Raw genomic sequence first — 13,747 nt, 5'->3', positions numbered from 1 at the left:
GGGCCCCACCTACGCTGCGAGAAAGAACCCTTGTACAATAAAGTTTTTCATTCATTCATTCATTGGCATCGTGTTCTTGCATGAGCCAACGCGGCGGGTAAACCATGAATGAGCCTTTAATGGCTCATTCTCCCGTCCTTCCTGCGTGACATCCAGCGCCTGAGGTTACTCATACACGAGCGCAGCTGACGTCATTCAACGTATGACGGGTGTCCACCGAGATATGTAGCCCAGTTACATTGTAATTTCCTTTACTCGAATACAATTTTCATGTTCTTCATTACAGCCCCTCTATCTTTCCCTCCCGCTTCCTCCCTTCCTCTACGGTGCGGTTCGGGGGTCCACCGAGATGACAGAGAATTACTGCGCCATTTCTTCTCTTCAAAAAGCGTTGTGTTCAAAGGGCAAGGCATCGCGCCGAACGGGTGGTGGCGTTCCATGGACTCCCTGGCAGCGCTACAAGACGCTGTCACGTTCCACTCCTAAAGGTGAAGCATCACCGTCATTACTTACCAGTTAATTAGTATTTTGCCATTAATCAGTAATTCGTCGTTAATTAGTAATTTGACATTACTTAGTAATTAGTCATTAATTATGTGTGACGTGATAGAAAGGTGACGTCACCAGGCCCACAGAGGCAATCAAAGTGGTGTGGAAACCGCTTTCGACTCGACCCACTTTAGATAGTCAAAGTGCTACGTGAATTTTTTCATCAGAGGTGTTGATAAACACTCCTGTATCTGCAATATGCTTTGTTCATTTACTGATTCCCCTAACTTAGAGTATCGTATTTAAGTATAAGGTCGTATTCTATCTACCAATTCCCAAGGTCTCGGTTAATCATGTATATGCACTAAGCAACTACGCGTGAGTTTAATTAAAATACTTTAAATACGATTGCATGATGGTGCAGAAATGACCAGAAGAAAACTATAAATGAAATTGTCGACGATTACATTACTTCCTAATAAGAAATTTGAGCGCCGCTCATCAGCTTTTTGAGCTTTTTGGTAGACTGAGGCAAATAATTTGAGCAAGACACACATATACACTTACAGACATCTTTTTTTTCGCACATTTTCCTTCTTAATGAAAAATCTACTAACCGATCAGTTCATGATTGTCATGCAGGAAGCTTTGTGGTCGGAGAAATAGATGGATGTAAGCTTGAGAGATAGAGAGAAAGAACTTTATTGTAAAAGGAATTCGGGGCACGCCCCAGGGGCCCCGCACAACCTCACTGCACTCAAGTGTTTATGTTCCTAAAGCATAACACTGCCAGCCCGGCCGGTGGCAATGGTCTGCACGGCCGGGTCCTCCGAGCGCAGCAGGCTCTCCCAATCCTCCCAGGTCTTGAGGTTCTCAAGGCCCCGCGGGGGAGGGTCCGCCGGGCAGAGTAAAAGGATGTGGAGGGAAGAGGCGAAGGGTTCGGGGCATAGGGCGCATGCCGAATTGGGGAAGGAGAGATGATAGTGGGCTAGAGTAAGGGGTGAGGGGAGAGAGTGTGACAGCAGTCTACGCCATAGTGTTGCTTGTTTGTTATCTAGGGAGGGGTGCGGTGGGGGGTAGAGCTGGCGTGAAGCTCTGTAGGCCTGCGTCAGCTCGCTGAATGAGTGCATGCGCTCCTTCGTGAATCTCCGATCCGAGACCACCTGAGCCCGGTTTAAAGAACCTTGCGATAAAAGGTTGGCGGCCTCGTTTCCGGGATTCCTGGAGTGCGCGGGCACCCATAACAGCTCCACTTGGGGGGTGGTGGTGCATCGTGTGAATCCAGTATGCCAAAAGCAGGGACATGGACTCGGCCTCGAGCGAAATTTAGAATCGCAGTTTTAGAGTCACTTAAAATGTGCAGGACTTCCGTGCGGGTGATAGCAAGGGCAATGGCGGCTTCCTCTGCAGCCTCTGGGGAGGTGTCTGGAGGGAGAGGTAGTGGGAGGAGGGTGCATAAAGGGGATTCCACCACAGCTGCTGTTGCTTCATCACCCGTGCAGGCCAACGTTTATAGATACTTTTTTAGTTCCATAACTCCTCCTCTGAAAGCGGGCGCTGCTTGTACCCGGGCGGTGAGAGGGCGCTGCAGTCGATGTTTGCGCGGTCGCCGGCGCGTGCGCGGCTCCTCTCCTGCAGTTACTACTTAGCCCGTGCGCGGGATTGTCGTTGCCTTTTTTAGTCCATTTGTGTTCCTGTGCGCTCTGCGAACACGTGGTCCCCATCGTGCACTCAGAACAACAAACGCTGCTGGCCGTGAAGCAGCTTTCGAGCGCGACGATGCCCACTTGCTTCGTGCCCGGCTGTACCAGCGGGTACAAGAGCAATCCGGAGAAACGGCATCCGTACGGAAGCAAGAGGAAATATCAAACTCATTGCGTCAAATCAAACCGTTGAGTCCCTGAGGGGGACATTGATGTCAGTGCTGTCCATTATAGACTTCCTACACAACAAGAGCCTCAGCTATATACTCACAGCGAAGTTAAACCAAGACCCGCTTGAGGTAATTATACTGGCACGTTGAAAAATCCTAGAAATGCTCATATATAATGTTTTTTTTTAATTCAGAGATTTTTTGGCCTAGTGAGGTCATTAGGAGGTGACGAAGACCACCCTACAGTGACCAAGTTCAGCCAATTATTTAGGCTGCTTTCTTTTACACACCTGTTGAAGTAGTTGTCAATGGGAACTGTGAGACGGGAACTGATAGTGTCTTAATTAGTGCCTTCGAGAGCCTCGGAGAAGAGCGTCGCGACGCCCTCATCCAGAAAAAGGCTTGAAAGAACAGATCTGTCAGGAGCTGATGGCGATACTTTTCAGGGACCTCTCCGAGTTCTGCGGGCATACCGCTACACTCGAACACATACTATGGAGATGCCCCAGTGCCCCAGGATATGGCAGAATCAATAATGCAGAGGAATGGGAGACCATACTCAGAAGTGCCGACCTTAGCATACAACGATACGCTACCCGCCTGGCAGCAGAAGCTGCGCGACTATACCGTTGCTAGTCTTCCAGCTGCGACGCTGCCCCTCCCCGGACGCCTGCGTGCGGACCCGGAGGGGCACGGGTCTTCTTCTGGCGGAAATAAAGTTTCTTCACTCACTCACTCACTCTCCGATGCTTCCAACGACCACAGATACAGTGTTCCATCACCAGAAGGAACAGCCTTGTACTATTTGGCAAGCTATGTGGCTTTCAAAATGAAAAATAAAGCGCAATATGAACTCTGTGACGCAATGTGACGCACTTGGCAGGCAGAATTCTCTGCCGCGTGAGGATATGCTCATTATTGAGCGCGAGTATGTGAGTATGTTAGTGGCAGTCTCGCGTACCCTTCCGAAAAGATGTTTGCCTGTGTATGTGCGGTAGAGGGTGCTATAAAACAGGCTTGAAAGGGCGAGTTGTTCGGCGACCTGTTTTGGAACGTGCTGGATTCTCTTGTAAAAAAAGGCACGAATGGTGTTGGTTTACCAGAGCATGCCGAGGTGTTCAGAGCTCAATTAATTTACTTTTATTTAGTGACGCGCATGCACTTCTTTGCGCGAGCAAAGTGCTTGGAAAATAGTTGCGACCTTAGAGCTCAAAAAGAGTGAAAGTAGGCGAAGCTTGTCTGACAAATTAGTTGACAGCAAATCTGTCAGCGACGATATTTAGTGGATTTGCGAATAAAATTTTTCTATTTAAATGCCAAGGGCCTTGAATTACTCTTGCATTTCGCCTACACCGGTATCGAACTCGCGGCTTTCGGGAAAGCAGCCGCGGGCCGTAGCCACCGAGACAGTAGCGGGTTTTATTTACACCAGTATTGCTGTAATAAAACGTAAAAGCAATTTTGCGCGAAATGCGAGACACAACAGCCAGTCGCGAAAAACTGGTTCGGCGGATAATCCGAATCTATTGAAGTAGCAAGGTTAGGTTCATCTCACGAGAAGCAGAATCGAAGCATGCATGCATTTCGTCATTGCCCGCACAAAACGGCCGCTTGTGACACGACTCAGAATACCGCTCTTAAGTTCGCAAACGCGCTAAGAACACATATGTTATGAAATACCTCCGGGCAAGAGCCGGAAACAAAAAACTGCAGTCGCGCAGCGATGATTCGAATGCGAGTGCTTGTGCTAGCACGCTGCACTCTAGCAGACGACTCTCGCTCTCCTAGCTCAACCCGCGATTGCAGCGCCGCGGTGGCGGGGACGGCGACAGGCCGCCTGCTCCCTACGGGCGCTGCGAGGAGTTATGGAACTAAAAAAGTATCTATAAACGTTGGTGCAGGCAGCGTCCACCCATACGGCGTCCGGCTCGGTACGCTCGGAGTGCCTTCGCACGGGCTCTGCGGCGCAGCTCATGGTGGGACAGCGCATATTCCTTGGGAACGGCCCGATGAGGAGCTCCCGGTGAAGGGGTCGTGGGATGGTGAGGAGGGTTGGGTCGTTGGCCGGTATTCTTATTACGAGGGAGTCCAGGATATACCGACCTGTGGAGGTTTGTGTGAGCCTGATGAATTGGGCCTGTCGGTGGGTCTCCACCAGTTCCCCGATCGTGCTGTGGTTGCCCAGGCCGAGTAATCTGTTTGTGGGTGTGTTGAGGGGAAGATTAAGTGCTACCTTGAATGCCTTGCGAATCAAAGCATCGAAAGCGTTTTTGTCATATTTGGATAGTTGTAAGTATGGGGTAGTGTACAGCACACGGCCGAGGACAAAGGCATGAATGAGGCGACGTAGGTCGCTCTCCGCCATGACTATGATGTCGCGAAACCCGGCGGATGAGGTGCGATATCGCGCCAACAGCTTGCTTGAGTTTCTTGAGCGTGGTGGTGTTTTTGCCATCGTTCTGGATGTGCAGGCCCAATACACGGAGGGTGCCAACCTCAGGTACCGGGTCACCATCCAGTTCAATGGCAATGGGGCTTGCTGCAGAAATGCCTAGTTCTGAGCGATGACGTCTGGAGAAGTATTTCGGGATGCTGTCAGCCGTGGGAGGCTTTAGGAGCGAGAGGAACGGGATGTTCTCCAGCATAAGTGGTAAGAAATTCCTGTTTGTCTATATATACATCAAAGTCTCCTCCCATCCCGACCCCCCTGCCACCCGGGCGGGTGGCACTTCGATCACCGTTGTCAGCGCTGACACATGCAGACCACATGCAGTCCACATGCAGTCCACATTCAGACGTCCGCTAACCCAGGGAGCCAGTTATGCGCACTGCCTTTCTGAAGCGAAAAGCTTCACTAGCCGCACCACAGCCGCGTTTCGCGTGAGCCGTCGGAGCCAACATTTGCCACAGGTGCGCATGCGCAAAACCGAGTGACGTCACAAGCGGCACAAATAAAAAAGAAATAAAAGAGAAACAGTGCGCCAGGAAACTCTCATATATCGGTGGACACCCGCACCACACCGTAATGGAAGGAAAATGAAAAGAAAACTGGTTTTAAGGAAAGGAAACGACGCCTGTCTCTCTCATATCTCGGTGGACACCCGAACCGCACCGTAAGGGAAGGAGAATGAAATGAAAATTGGTTTTAAGGAAAGGAAATGCCTGTCTCTCATATCTTGGTGTACACCCAAAAGGAATGGACACCACAGTACATGTCTCTAAAGCAACCTTCTAAGACGGCAGCGTATTCACTACACGCGCGTCTTGTCCTCCGCCTCCTTACAAGCAGTGTGGTGGTGGTGGTGGAAACTTTTATTGCCAATGATGTAAATCGTGGGGGCGAAGCCCCCTACATGGCACTTGGATGCCTCCTCAATGTGAGGAGGAGGCACCCTTACAACGCGAAGGATAGCCCCTGGAGCGCAATCCTTTTGTGAGCGATGGAGATGATCCGGCGCTGGTCTTGAGCGGACGAGCTGGTCAGAAGAGACCCCCAGTAAGACTCCGCCGCGGTTGGTGATGGGGGATGAGGGAAGGTGGGGCATGTGAGGAGGGTGTGTAAGAAGTCTCCTGGTTTGCCGCAAAGTTTGCATGATGACGGGAATTGGTCTGGGTATCGGGCATGCAGCAGTACTGGGTTTGGAGCAGTTCGGGTTTGTAGTTGACGCCAATGTGCAGCCTGCGCAATGGTGAGGGATGGAGCTGGGGGTGCGTATTCCCTTCGTTTGTCTCAGTAGTACGAGAGAATATCACGGAAGGAGAGCAGGCGCCCCGAGGCTCGTAGAGGGCGCTCGACTCCTGCCCGGAATGTGAGACCTCGGGCTAGGGAATGAGCCTCCTCGTTGCCAGGGAGGCCAGCATGTGCTGGCGTCCAGATGAGGGTGATGAGGCGCTGGGGCTTGCAGAAACGTAGTAAACGAGCAGCGGTCCTGGATATCTAGCCCTTGGCATAATTTAAAATTGCAGATTTGGAATCGGCGATAATTTTTGTGGCAGATGTAGAAATGAGAGCAAGCGCGATGGCTGCCTCTTCTGCCTCTGTGGTCGAATTGGTAATGATTGAGATGGAGGTTAGAAGCTTTGCATTATTGTCGGCTACCGCCAGGGCCATACGGGAGCCTGTCGTATATTCCGCTGCGTCCACGTAGACCACCTCATGGTCATCGCTATACTGTTTGTGAAGGGCCCGAGCCCTTGCTACTCTGCGTTCCCTGTCTCACTCAGGGTGCATGTTCTTGGGGATGGGGGTTACGTTGAGGTTAGAGCGGAGGGTAGCAGAAAAGGGGACCCCCTCGGTAGGCTCTGTAATTGGGGTCAGGCTCAACTGGGACAATAAAGTACGGCCAGCCTCTGAGCTGGATAGACGGGATAGTTGTGGCGTAAAGGTAGCTTCTTTGAGCTCCTCAAAGGTGTTGTGTAGACCGAGTTTGAGGAGTCGGTCGTTGGATGTGCTGGGGGGAAGACGTAGAGCCGTTCTCGTGCAACTACGTAGGAGCGCATTAACCCGGTCTCTCTCCTTCTGTTTGAGGGGTAGGTATGGAAGGGCATATGTTGTGCGGCTTATGATGTAAGCCTGGGTGAGACGAGTCGTGTTTCGCTCGCGTAGGCCAGCCCGGCGGGTTCGCTTTGCGGCGAATCAGTCGAGTGGTGTGTTGAGCGTGTGTTTGAAGTGTCTTTATGACTTCTCCGTGCGCACCGTGGGAGTGGAGAACCAGTCCTAGCACGCGGATTTTGTGTACTAGTGGGATGGGATGGGTACCTACGGCGAGGGAGAGGGGTGCATTGACTGAATCGTGTTGCTTCGGCCGGTAGAGGAAAAGCTCCGATTTTGAAGGGGAGCAGGTCAGGCCACGCTCCCGTACATATGCGTCGATGGTGGTTAGTGCCAATTGTAGGTGTTCGTCTATTTCGGCATCGCTGGCATGGTTTGCCCAGACAGTGATGTCGTCGGCGTAGAGGCTGAAATTGATGTCGGGAATTTGAGCTAGCTGTTGTGGTAGGTGAAGAAATGCTATGTTGAATACAATAGGGGAGAGGACGGCTCCCTGGGGCGTACCTCGAGCTCCCAGCGTGATCCCTGGTAGGCTATGGTCGCCGAAGGTAAGCGCGGCTGTGCGGTGGCTGAGGAAGCCACGGATGTAGGTGTACATCCTGGCGCCGACTCCCAGGGCCGTAAGGTTTTCTAGGATAGCTGAGTGTGTAACGTTATTAAATTCCTTAGTGAGATCCACCCCTAGGATAGCTTTAGTGTTGGAGGTCTGTGAGTCGAGAATGTGATGTTTTAGCTGGAAGAAGACGTCCTGTGTGGAAAGCCCTGGTCGAAATCCAAACATGCTAGTGGGCGTGAGATTGTTGCTTTCTAGGTATTGGCAAAGCCTGCGCTGGAGAACATGCTCCATGAGTTTGCCAACAGAAGATGTGAGAGAGATGGGTCTGAGGTTAGAAGTGAGCAGAGGTTTGCCAGGTTTGGGTATGAAAATGACTCTCGCCTCTTTCCATTGTTTTGGGAGGGTGCCCAGTCGCCAGCACTCATTAAAGTATTCTGTAAGTGCTGCAATGGATTGTGTGTCGAGATTCCTGAGAGCCTTGTTATGTACCCCGTCTGGGCCGGGGGCTGAGGACGTGTTAAGTGTCTGGAGTTCAGCCTGGAACTCTGCTTCTGTAATTGGTTGGTCAAGCTGGTCGTTAGGGGGGCCTGCATTTTCAGGGTGGTGTGCAGGAGGGTACGTGGGGAAGTACTGAATTCGAAGTTCTTGGAGGAGGTCTGGTGGAGGTATATTGGAAGTATGTATGAGTTTGGTGAGGGCGTGTCTCTGAGTAGTCTTAGAGTGAGTGGAGTCTATTAAGTGCCGAAAAAGGTTCCAGGTCTGAGGCAGACTCATATTGCCATCGAGCTTGTTCCAGATAGATTCCCAGTTTTCACGTGAAAGATTCGCTGTGTGTGTTTCTATCTCTGTGTTAAGGCGTTCGAGGCGACGCTTAAGTGTCCGGTTCCATCGCTGCCTTTGCCAGCGGCGCTCTAGGCCTGTTTTAGCCCCCCATAAATATAGGAGGCGGGAGTGAATTGTGTCGTTTGAGCAGTCTTCGGGTAGAGTACAAGTTACGTATCGGACATCGCTTTCTAGCTGCTCGGTCCATGCGGTGATATCCGTGATGGGGACGAAAGTGCGTGCGGTTCTACATGAGCGGTAAGAGTCCCACTTTGTAAGAGTGGAGCCTCTGGGAGGCCTGCGATGTAGTTGAATGTGTAAGAGAATCTCGATGATGAAATAGTCGCTACCTTGATTCTCTTGTGTGTTGCACCATGTGGCGTGAGGGAGGCGATGTGCTAAAGTGAGGTCTGGCGTAGTGTCTTTACAGACACTTTCCCGTGCGTGTAGGAGAGGTGGGGTCTTTGAGCAGGGAGAGACCGGCTTGTTGCGCCGCTAACCATACCCAACGTCCTTTCGGTGTGTGGTGTGGGTAACCCCAGGCTTTATGTGGGGCGTTAAAGTCTCCCACGACGAGTAAGGGGCACTTGTTGGCTATGCGCTTCGCGGGGGTAAAGAGACGTTCGAAGTTACCTTGAAGGCACTTAGGGTGGCTATATACATTTAGGATGAAGACACTGCTCGCTCGAGCGTGTTGCGGCACAAGCTAAATAAGAAGGTGATCAATGTCTTCAATCACTATGGAATGGGAGATGGTGGTGATTGAACGACGAACCAGAAATGCTACCCGAGGGGATGTGGGGGATGTGGGCAGAACAGGAGCATAGCCGGGTAGGGTGAGTGGGTTTGAGGGTTCCTGCAGGGCAGGGATGTTTGGTCCTGTAGCGCAGGACAGCAGTTGGTGGATTACGTGACGCTTGTGACCAAATCCCCTGCAGTTCCACTGCCAGAGTGTAAGATTACGGAGTGGAACTGCCATCATGACAATCTATAGAGGAAGGAGCTGTAACGGGGGGTTGGGAGCCCTGAACTATGGTAGGGATAGGGTTGGCCTGTTCCTCCGGTGCTTTGGGCTTTTTACGTCTGTTTGGTGTGGGGTCACGCTTTGGGAGTCGGGACTCAAGATCGTTACAGCGTTCAGAGAATCCTTGCGTTAGCACATCGAATCGGTGGTTAAGAATAGCGTTGTCTTGTGTTATGCGGATTACTGCTTCTTTGAGGGGTGTGCATTCCTCGTTGATGCGAGTTATAGCGTCCTGCAATTTTGCCTCAAAGCGAGCTGCAAATGATTCCAGCAGGGTTGGTATGTTGTTTAGTGAGATGGGTTTGGAGGGCGGGGGCGTTGTGCACGGAGGTGAATTTGTAAAGGGATCAGTGTCAGCCTCCATTGCTAGCAAATCAGGAGAGGAATTAGGCTCGGAGTGGGAGGACGAGGTATGGGCGGTAGGCGGGTTGGGAGGAGTTTGGGATGTGGTAGGAGCGGGGGCAGGTGGAAGAGTAGAACCAGCGGCAAGGGCACTTATCTGGGCTTCCAGCTTGGCGATGTGTTGACGCAAGGCGGCGGCTTCTGCTCGGGCTGCTGTAGCTTCTGCTTTAGCCGCTGCTGCCTCCTCCTGAGATTTTTCCAGGGCTTGTTGTAGACTGGGTTGTGCTTTCAAGGATGTCGTGTGCCTGTGTGAAGAAGCGGAGGTGTCCCAGACTTGTTTCAACGGCACAGACCAAGCTGGTTTGTTTTCGTTGGGCTGTGGGAGTCCGGACGACAAATGGGGAAAATTTTCTCTTGATAGGACCAAATTTTGCTGCTGCGTTTGTGGGTGGTTTTGCTGTTTCCGTGGCTGGTGGAGGTTTCGCCCCTTGCAGGATTCCGTGCCTGTCAGGTGTGGGCCCTCGCACAGAATGCACTTGGGCGTGCAAAGATTGTCTTCTTTGGAGTGTTGTGTTCCACAACGGGGGCAGATATATGTCTTGGTGCTCGGGCATACTTCGCGGCGGTGACCCGGCTGTCTGCAGTTTGTACAGGCATCCAGACTGCCACGGTATGGGGTGCAGCGGTGGATGGCTCCCATGTATTTGATGGAGTGAGGGACTGTGGTTTCGTCGAAGGTGATCAGGATGGAGTGTGTCTTTCCCATGCGCCGTGCTGCTAGAATGGTGTATTCAGGATTTCTTTTGACCAGGTCGTGGTACAGTTGTGTCGGCGTCTCGTCGTCATAGGCGTTCGTGATGACTCCTCTGGTAGCCCCCGGTGGTGGTGCTACGTATGCCGCGCAGGGATATGTTTTGCCTCCGATGGTGAGAGTGGTCAGCGTCTTGAGAGTCTCGACTGTTGGGAAATGTGTGGTTGCCATGGTATTGTTGGTCGGGTGGATGCGCAGGCAGAAGTCGTCCGGTGGAATGATATCGAGCTGGGTCTGCACTGTCTTCAAGAGCCGGGGCGCTGGGACATCTTGGAGTCGTAGTTCACCTCGCGGGCGAACGACTACTCGAATAGCGTTCGGTGGGAGTGGTGGCAGCCGCTTGCTCCGCTGTACTGCGAGGCGAGCCTCCTTAGTCGCAGATGGTAGACGGGCCGGCGTCTTGCCGCTGCCGGTTACGGCTGCTGCGTGGCGCGACGCGTTGTTGGCGTTCGGGTGAGCTGCGTCTGAGGTAGCGTTGTCGGAACGGTAAGGTTTCGGCGAACTGGCTGGTTGTTGTTGTGACTGAGTGAAGGATGAAAACGAAATTGCACGGGCCTGCCTACTTGCTCGAGCCAAGCCACCACCGCTGCCACGTGCACATTGAGGAGGGTTAAAAGATCAGAGGAAAGAGAAAAAGGAAAGAAAAGAAGCGCGTCGCGGCAACAACTGCGTCCGCCGGAGCGGACGCTGCTCAAAAAAACAGATAAGCGGCCGAAGCCGCGCTCGCCGAAGCGAGAACAGATACTTTGACTCCGATCAGCGAACTGGCTGGTCGGGATGCGTAGGCTTTATACAGCACCAGTGTCCAGTCGCTTGAGTTTTGCTCTTCCGCGGTGATGGTGCGGCCTTCAACCGTTACCTCCATGACAACGGCTGCCGTCGCCGACGGAGTCGGCGGAGGGGAGGAATCCGAGTGCGGCCTAGCTGTGCGGCTTGGCGTCTCGGTCCGATAATTGTTCTTCTCTCAGAATAGGCCGGATTTTGCCCGTAATGGGCGGCTTTCCTGTCCTCCTCAGGCAGTTATGACTGTTTTCGAGCAGATTAGTGGCCGTAGAAGAGATTGGGTAGGAGAAGCACGTACCGTTTGCCGGAGCCGACGTTGCAGGCATCCGCTCCCGTTGGCCCCCTAGCGGCGAATCGCCCAAGCAGTGTGTGCACGGCCATGGGGGTGAAAATATTTTCATGAATTAGTTTAAGAGGTTGTAGCGGCGGTTGGAGCTCTCAGCCCGGAACCCCATTGGCGTAGGCTGCTGTCCGGGCTCTTTCGATGACTTGCTTTTGACTCGTATCGTCCGAGCTGGACAGAGCTGCCTCTCTTCCCCCTGTGTTGGCTGGTTATTAACAGTGGCGGTGAAAATACTTTAATGAAATTGCTTAGGAGGTTGTAGCGGCGAGTTGAGCTCTCAATCCGGAACCCCATTGGCGTAGGCGGCTGTCCGCGCGCTTTCGATGAGTTCTTTTTGACTCGTTTCGTCCGAGCTGGTCAGAGCTGCCTCCCACCCCTCCTGCGTTGGCTGGTTATTAACAGTGATCGTCTGATTTCGTTGGCAGGGCCGTACCATATGGTACAGGTCCGCCTTCTCCGCGCAGAATTTGCATTGTGAGTCAAATGACTCCTTGTCTATGGCGTGTAGTCTTCGTGGGTTGTTGTAGGTGTTGATCTGTAGCTTTCGGAGGTGTTGTTCCTCCCCTTTATCTAGCGTCTTAGCCGGCGGAGGGTAGACCCGACGGGATAATCTTAAGTTCTGAGGTTTGTCATTGTAAGTTAGTAGTGGGGTAGGAGGTTCCACGGCATCCGTACTGGGTGCCCGGGGGAGAAATGCTCGGGCTGAGGCATGTGCGCTCTCGTTCCCTGGGATGCCCTGGTAACCCGGTACCCATATTAAGTGTTTTCGTGTGGGTTGGTAGCCACGGGTGTAGCTATCTTGCAGGATTTTAGCTGCTAGGGTTGCGACCCTGCCCCTCAGGTAATTGCGATGCGCTGTCTGTGAATCTGTGAGAATGTATTCTGAGCTAGTGTGTGTTGCAGCTAGAGCAATCGCCACTTCCTCCGCAGCCAGTATGTCCTGGCTAGCCAGTACTCGCCTGTCGACTGTTGTATTTTGGTGCACTAGCGCGACGGCCTTGATTCCCTGCTCGGGACCCGCAGCATCGACAAAGAACACGCCCTCGCGTCCGCCGCAGTGTCTTTTTGTGACTTCGGCTCGTGCTTCGCGGCACTCCCTCCCTACCCTATCGAATCTACCAAAATTGCATACGGGATACGGGCCCCGCACATCATCCCTGCTCCCTGATGGGCCCTGCTCATCAGGGGTTGGCAGGAAACGAGGCAGGAGACGCCGCCGCCCGCGCGCTCTCTCACTGGGCTGTTTTCTCCTCCCCATCCGATCAGGAACCCGATTTTAATCCGGTCTATACCTTCAAAGATATTACAACCTATTATCAAGATAGTCATCGCCTTTACCCTCGCCTATGTAAAGGCCTGAAGAAGGCGGATGAGCGGCTCCCTCTCCGCCTTCTCATCAATACATTGCTGTGCCCGGCAGCACTAAAACATTTCGACCCCTCCTTTAGCGGCAACTGCCCGCACTGTAGTGCAGTGTCTTCTGACACCTATCACATGGTGTGGGCCTGCCCCTCCTACCATCGAAGAAGCTGCACACGTGCCTATGCATGTAAACTCAAACCCTTACACAAGGGTCTTCATGCTCAATCACCACATTATGCTACAACAGCTGTCATACAATATTTGCTCTCTAAACGCGCGCATGTACTCTTTAAGCGTCGAAATAGGACGGCCACGAAGCGCCATGCCAAGTACAAAAACAAAACAGTATACTGTATTACAAAATGCTTCAACCACGTGCTTTCGCAACCTTCGCGCAACCTATTACGGACGTAATTTCATTTCGCGAAGAGTTCATTTTTCCTTCAGTGATGGAAAGAGTGCGGAATGCGATAAAAATACCACTTACGAATTCTACTTTGTTCGTTTGGTGAAGTGCCAGAAATGTTCGTCAGGGTCCACAGTGAGTCATTTCTCACCTTCAGACTCCATTTCGCTCGCTTCCCATTCTGCCGCAGGAGAAAGCGGTAATCGACTTCTGTCTTCTTTATTGCTTTGAAAGCAACATCCATTCCAAGATCACCAGCTGCAAAAGTCGTTTTGCGCAAATGGCGGCTCTTTCACACTCTTTCAAACGGGGACCTGATGCGAACGTTGTCCCAATCAATTTCCTAATCTACTTCAGTAATGTAAAATATTGATCAGACACCTT

At 52.2% G+C, this 13,747-nt stretch overlaps 1 protein-coding gene across 1 annotated transcript; it reads right to left on the bottom strand.

Moving 5' to 3' along the window:
- Positions 1–9,251: 9,251 nt before the first annotated feature.
- LOC149338836 (uncharacterized) lies at positions 9,252–11,334 on the bottom strand. The gene is made up of 2 exons (XM_089550817.1): positions 11,235–11,334; positions 9,252–10,975 (listed from the first exon to the last, which is right to left on the bottom strand). Exons 1-2 carry the CDS (start codon positions 11,332–11,334, stop codon positions 9,252–9,254), a joined length of 1,824 nt encoding a protein of 607 aa, XP_089406943.1.
- Between the last annotated feature and the right edge of the window lie 2,413 nt (positions 11,335–13,747).

Source organism: Amblyomma mixtum, chromosome 6 (genome assembly GCF_055824585.1).
Source record: "Amblyomma mixtum isolate Tamu chromosome 6, ASM5582458v1, whole genome shotgun sequence".
Classification (NCBI taxonomy): domain Eukaryota; kingdom Metazoa; phylum Arthropoda; class Arachnida; order Ixodida; family Ixodidae; genus Amblyomma; species Amblyomma mixtum.
This window is presented reverse-complemented; position numbering and strand designations above follow the sequence as displayed.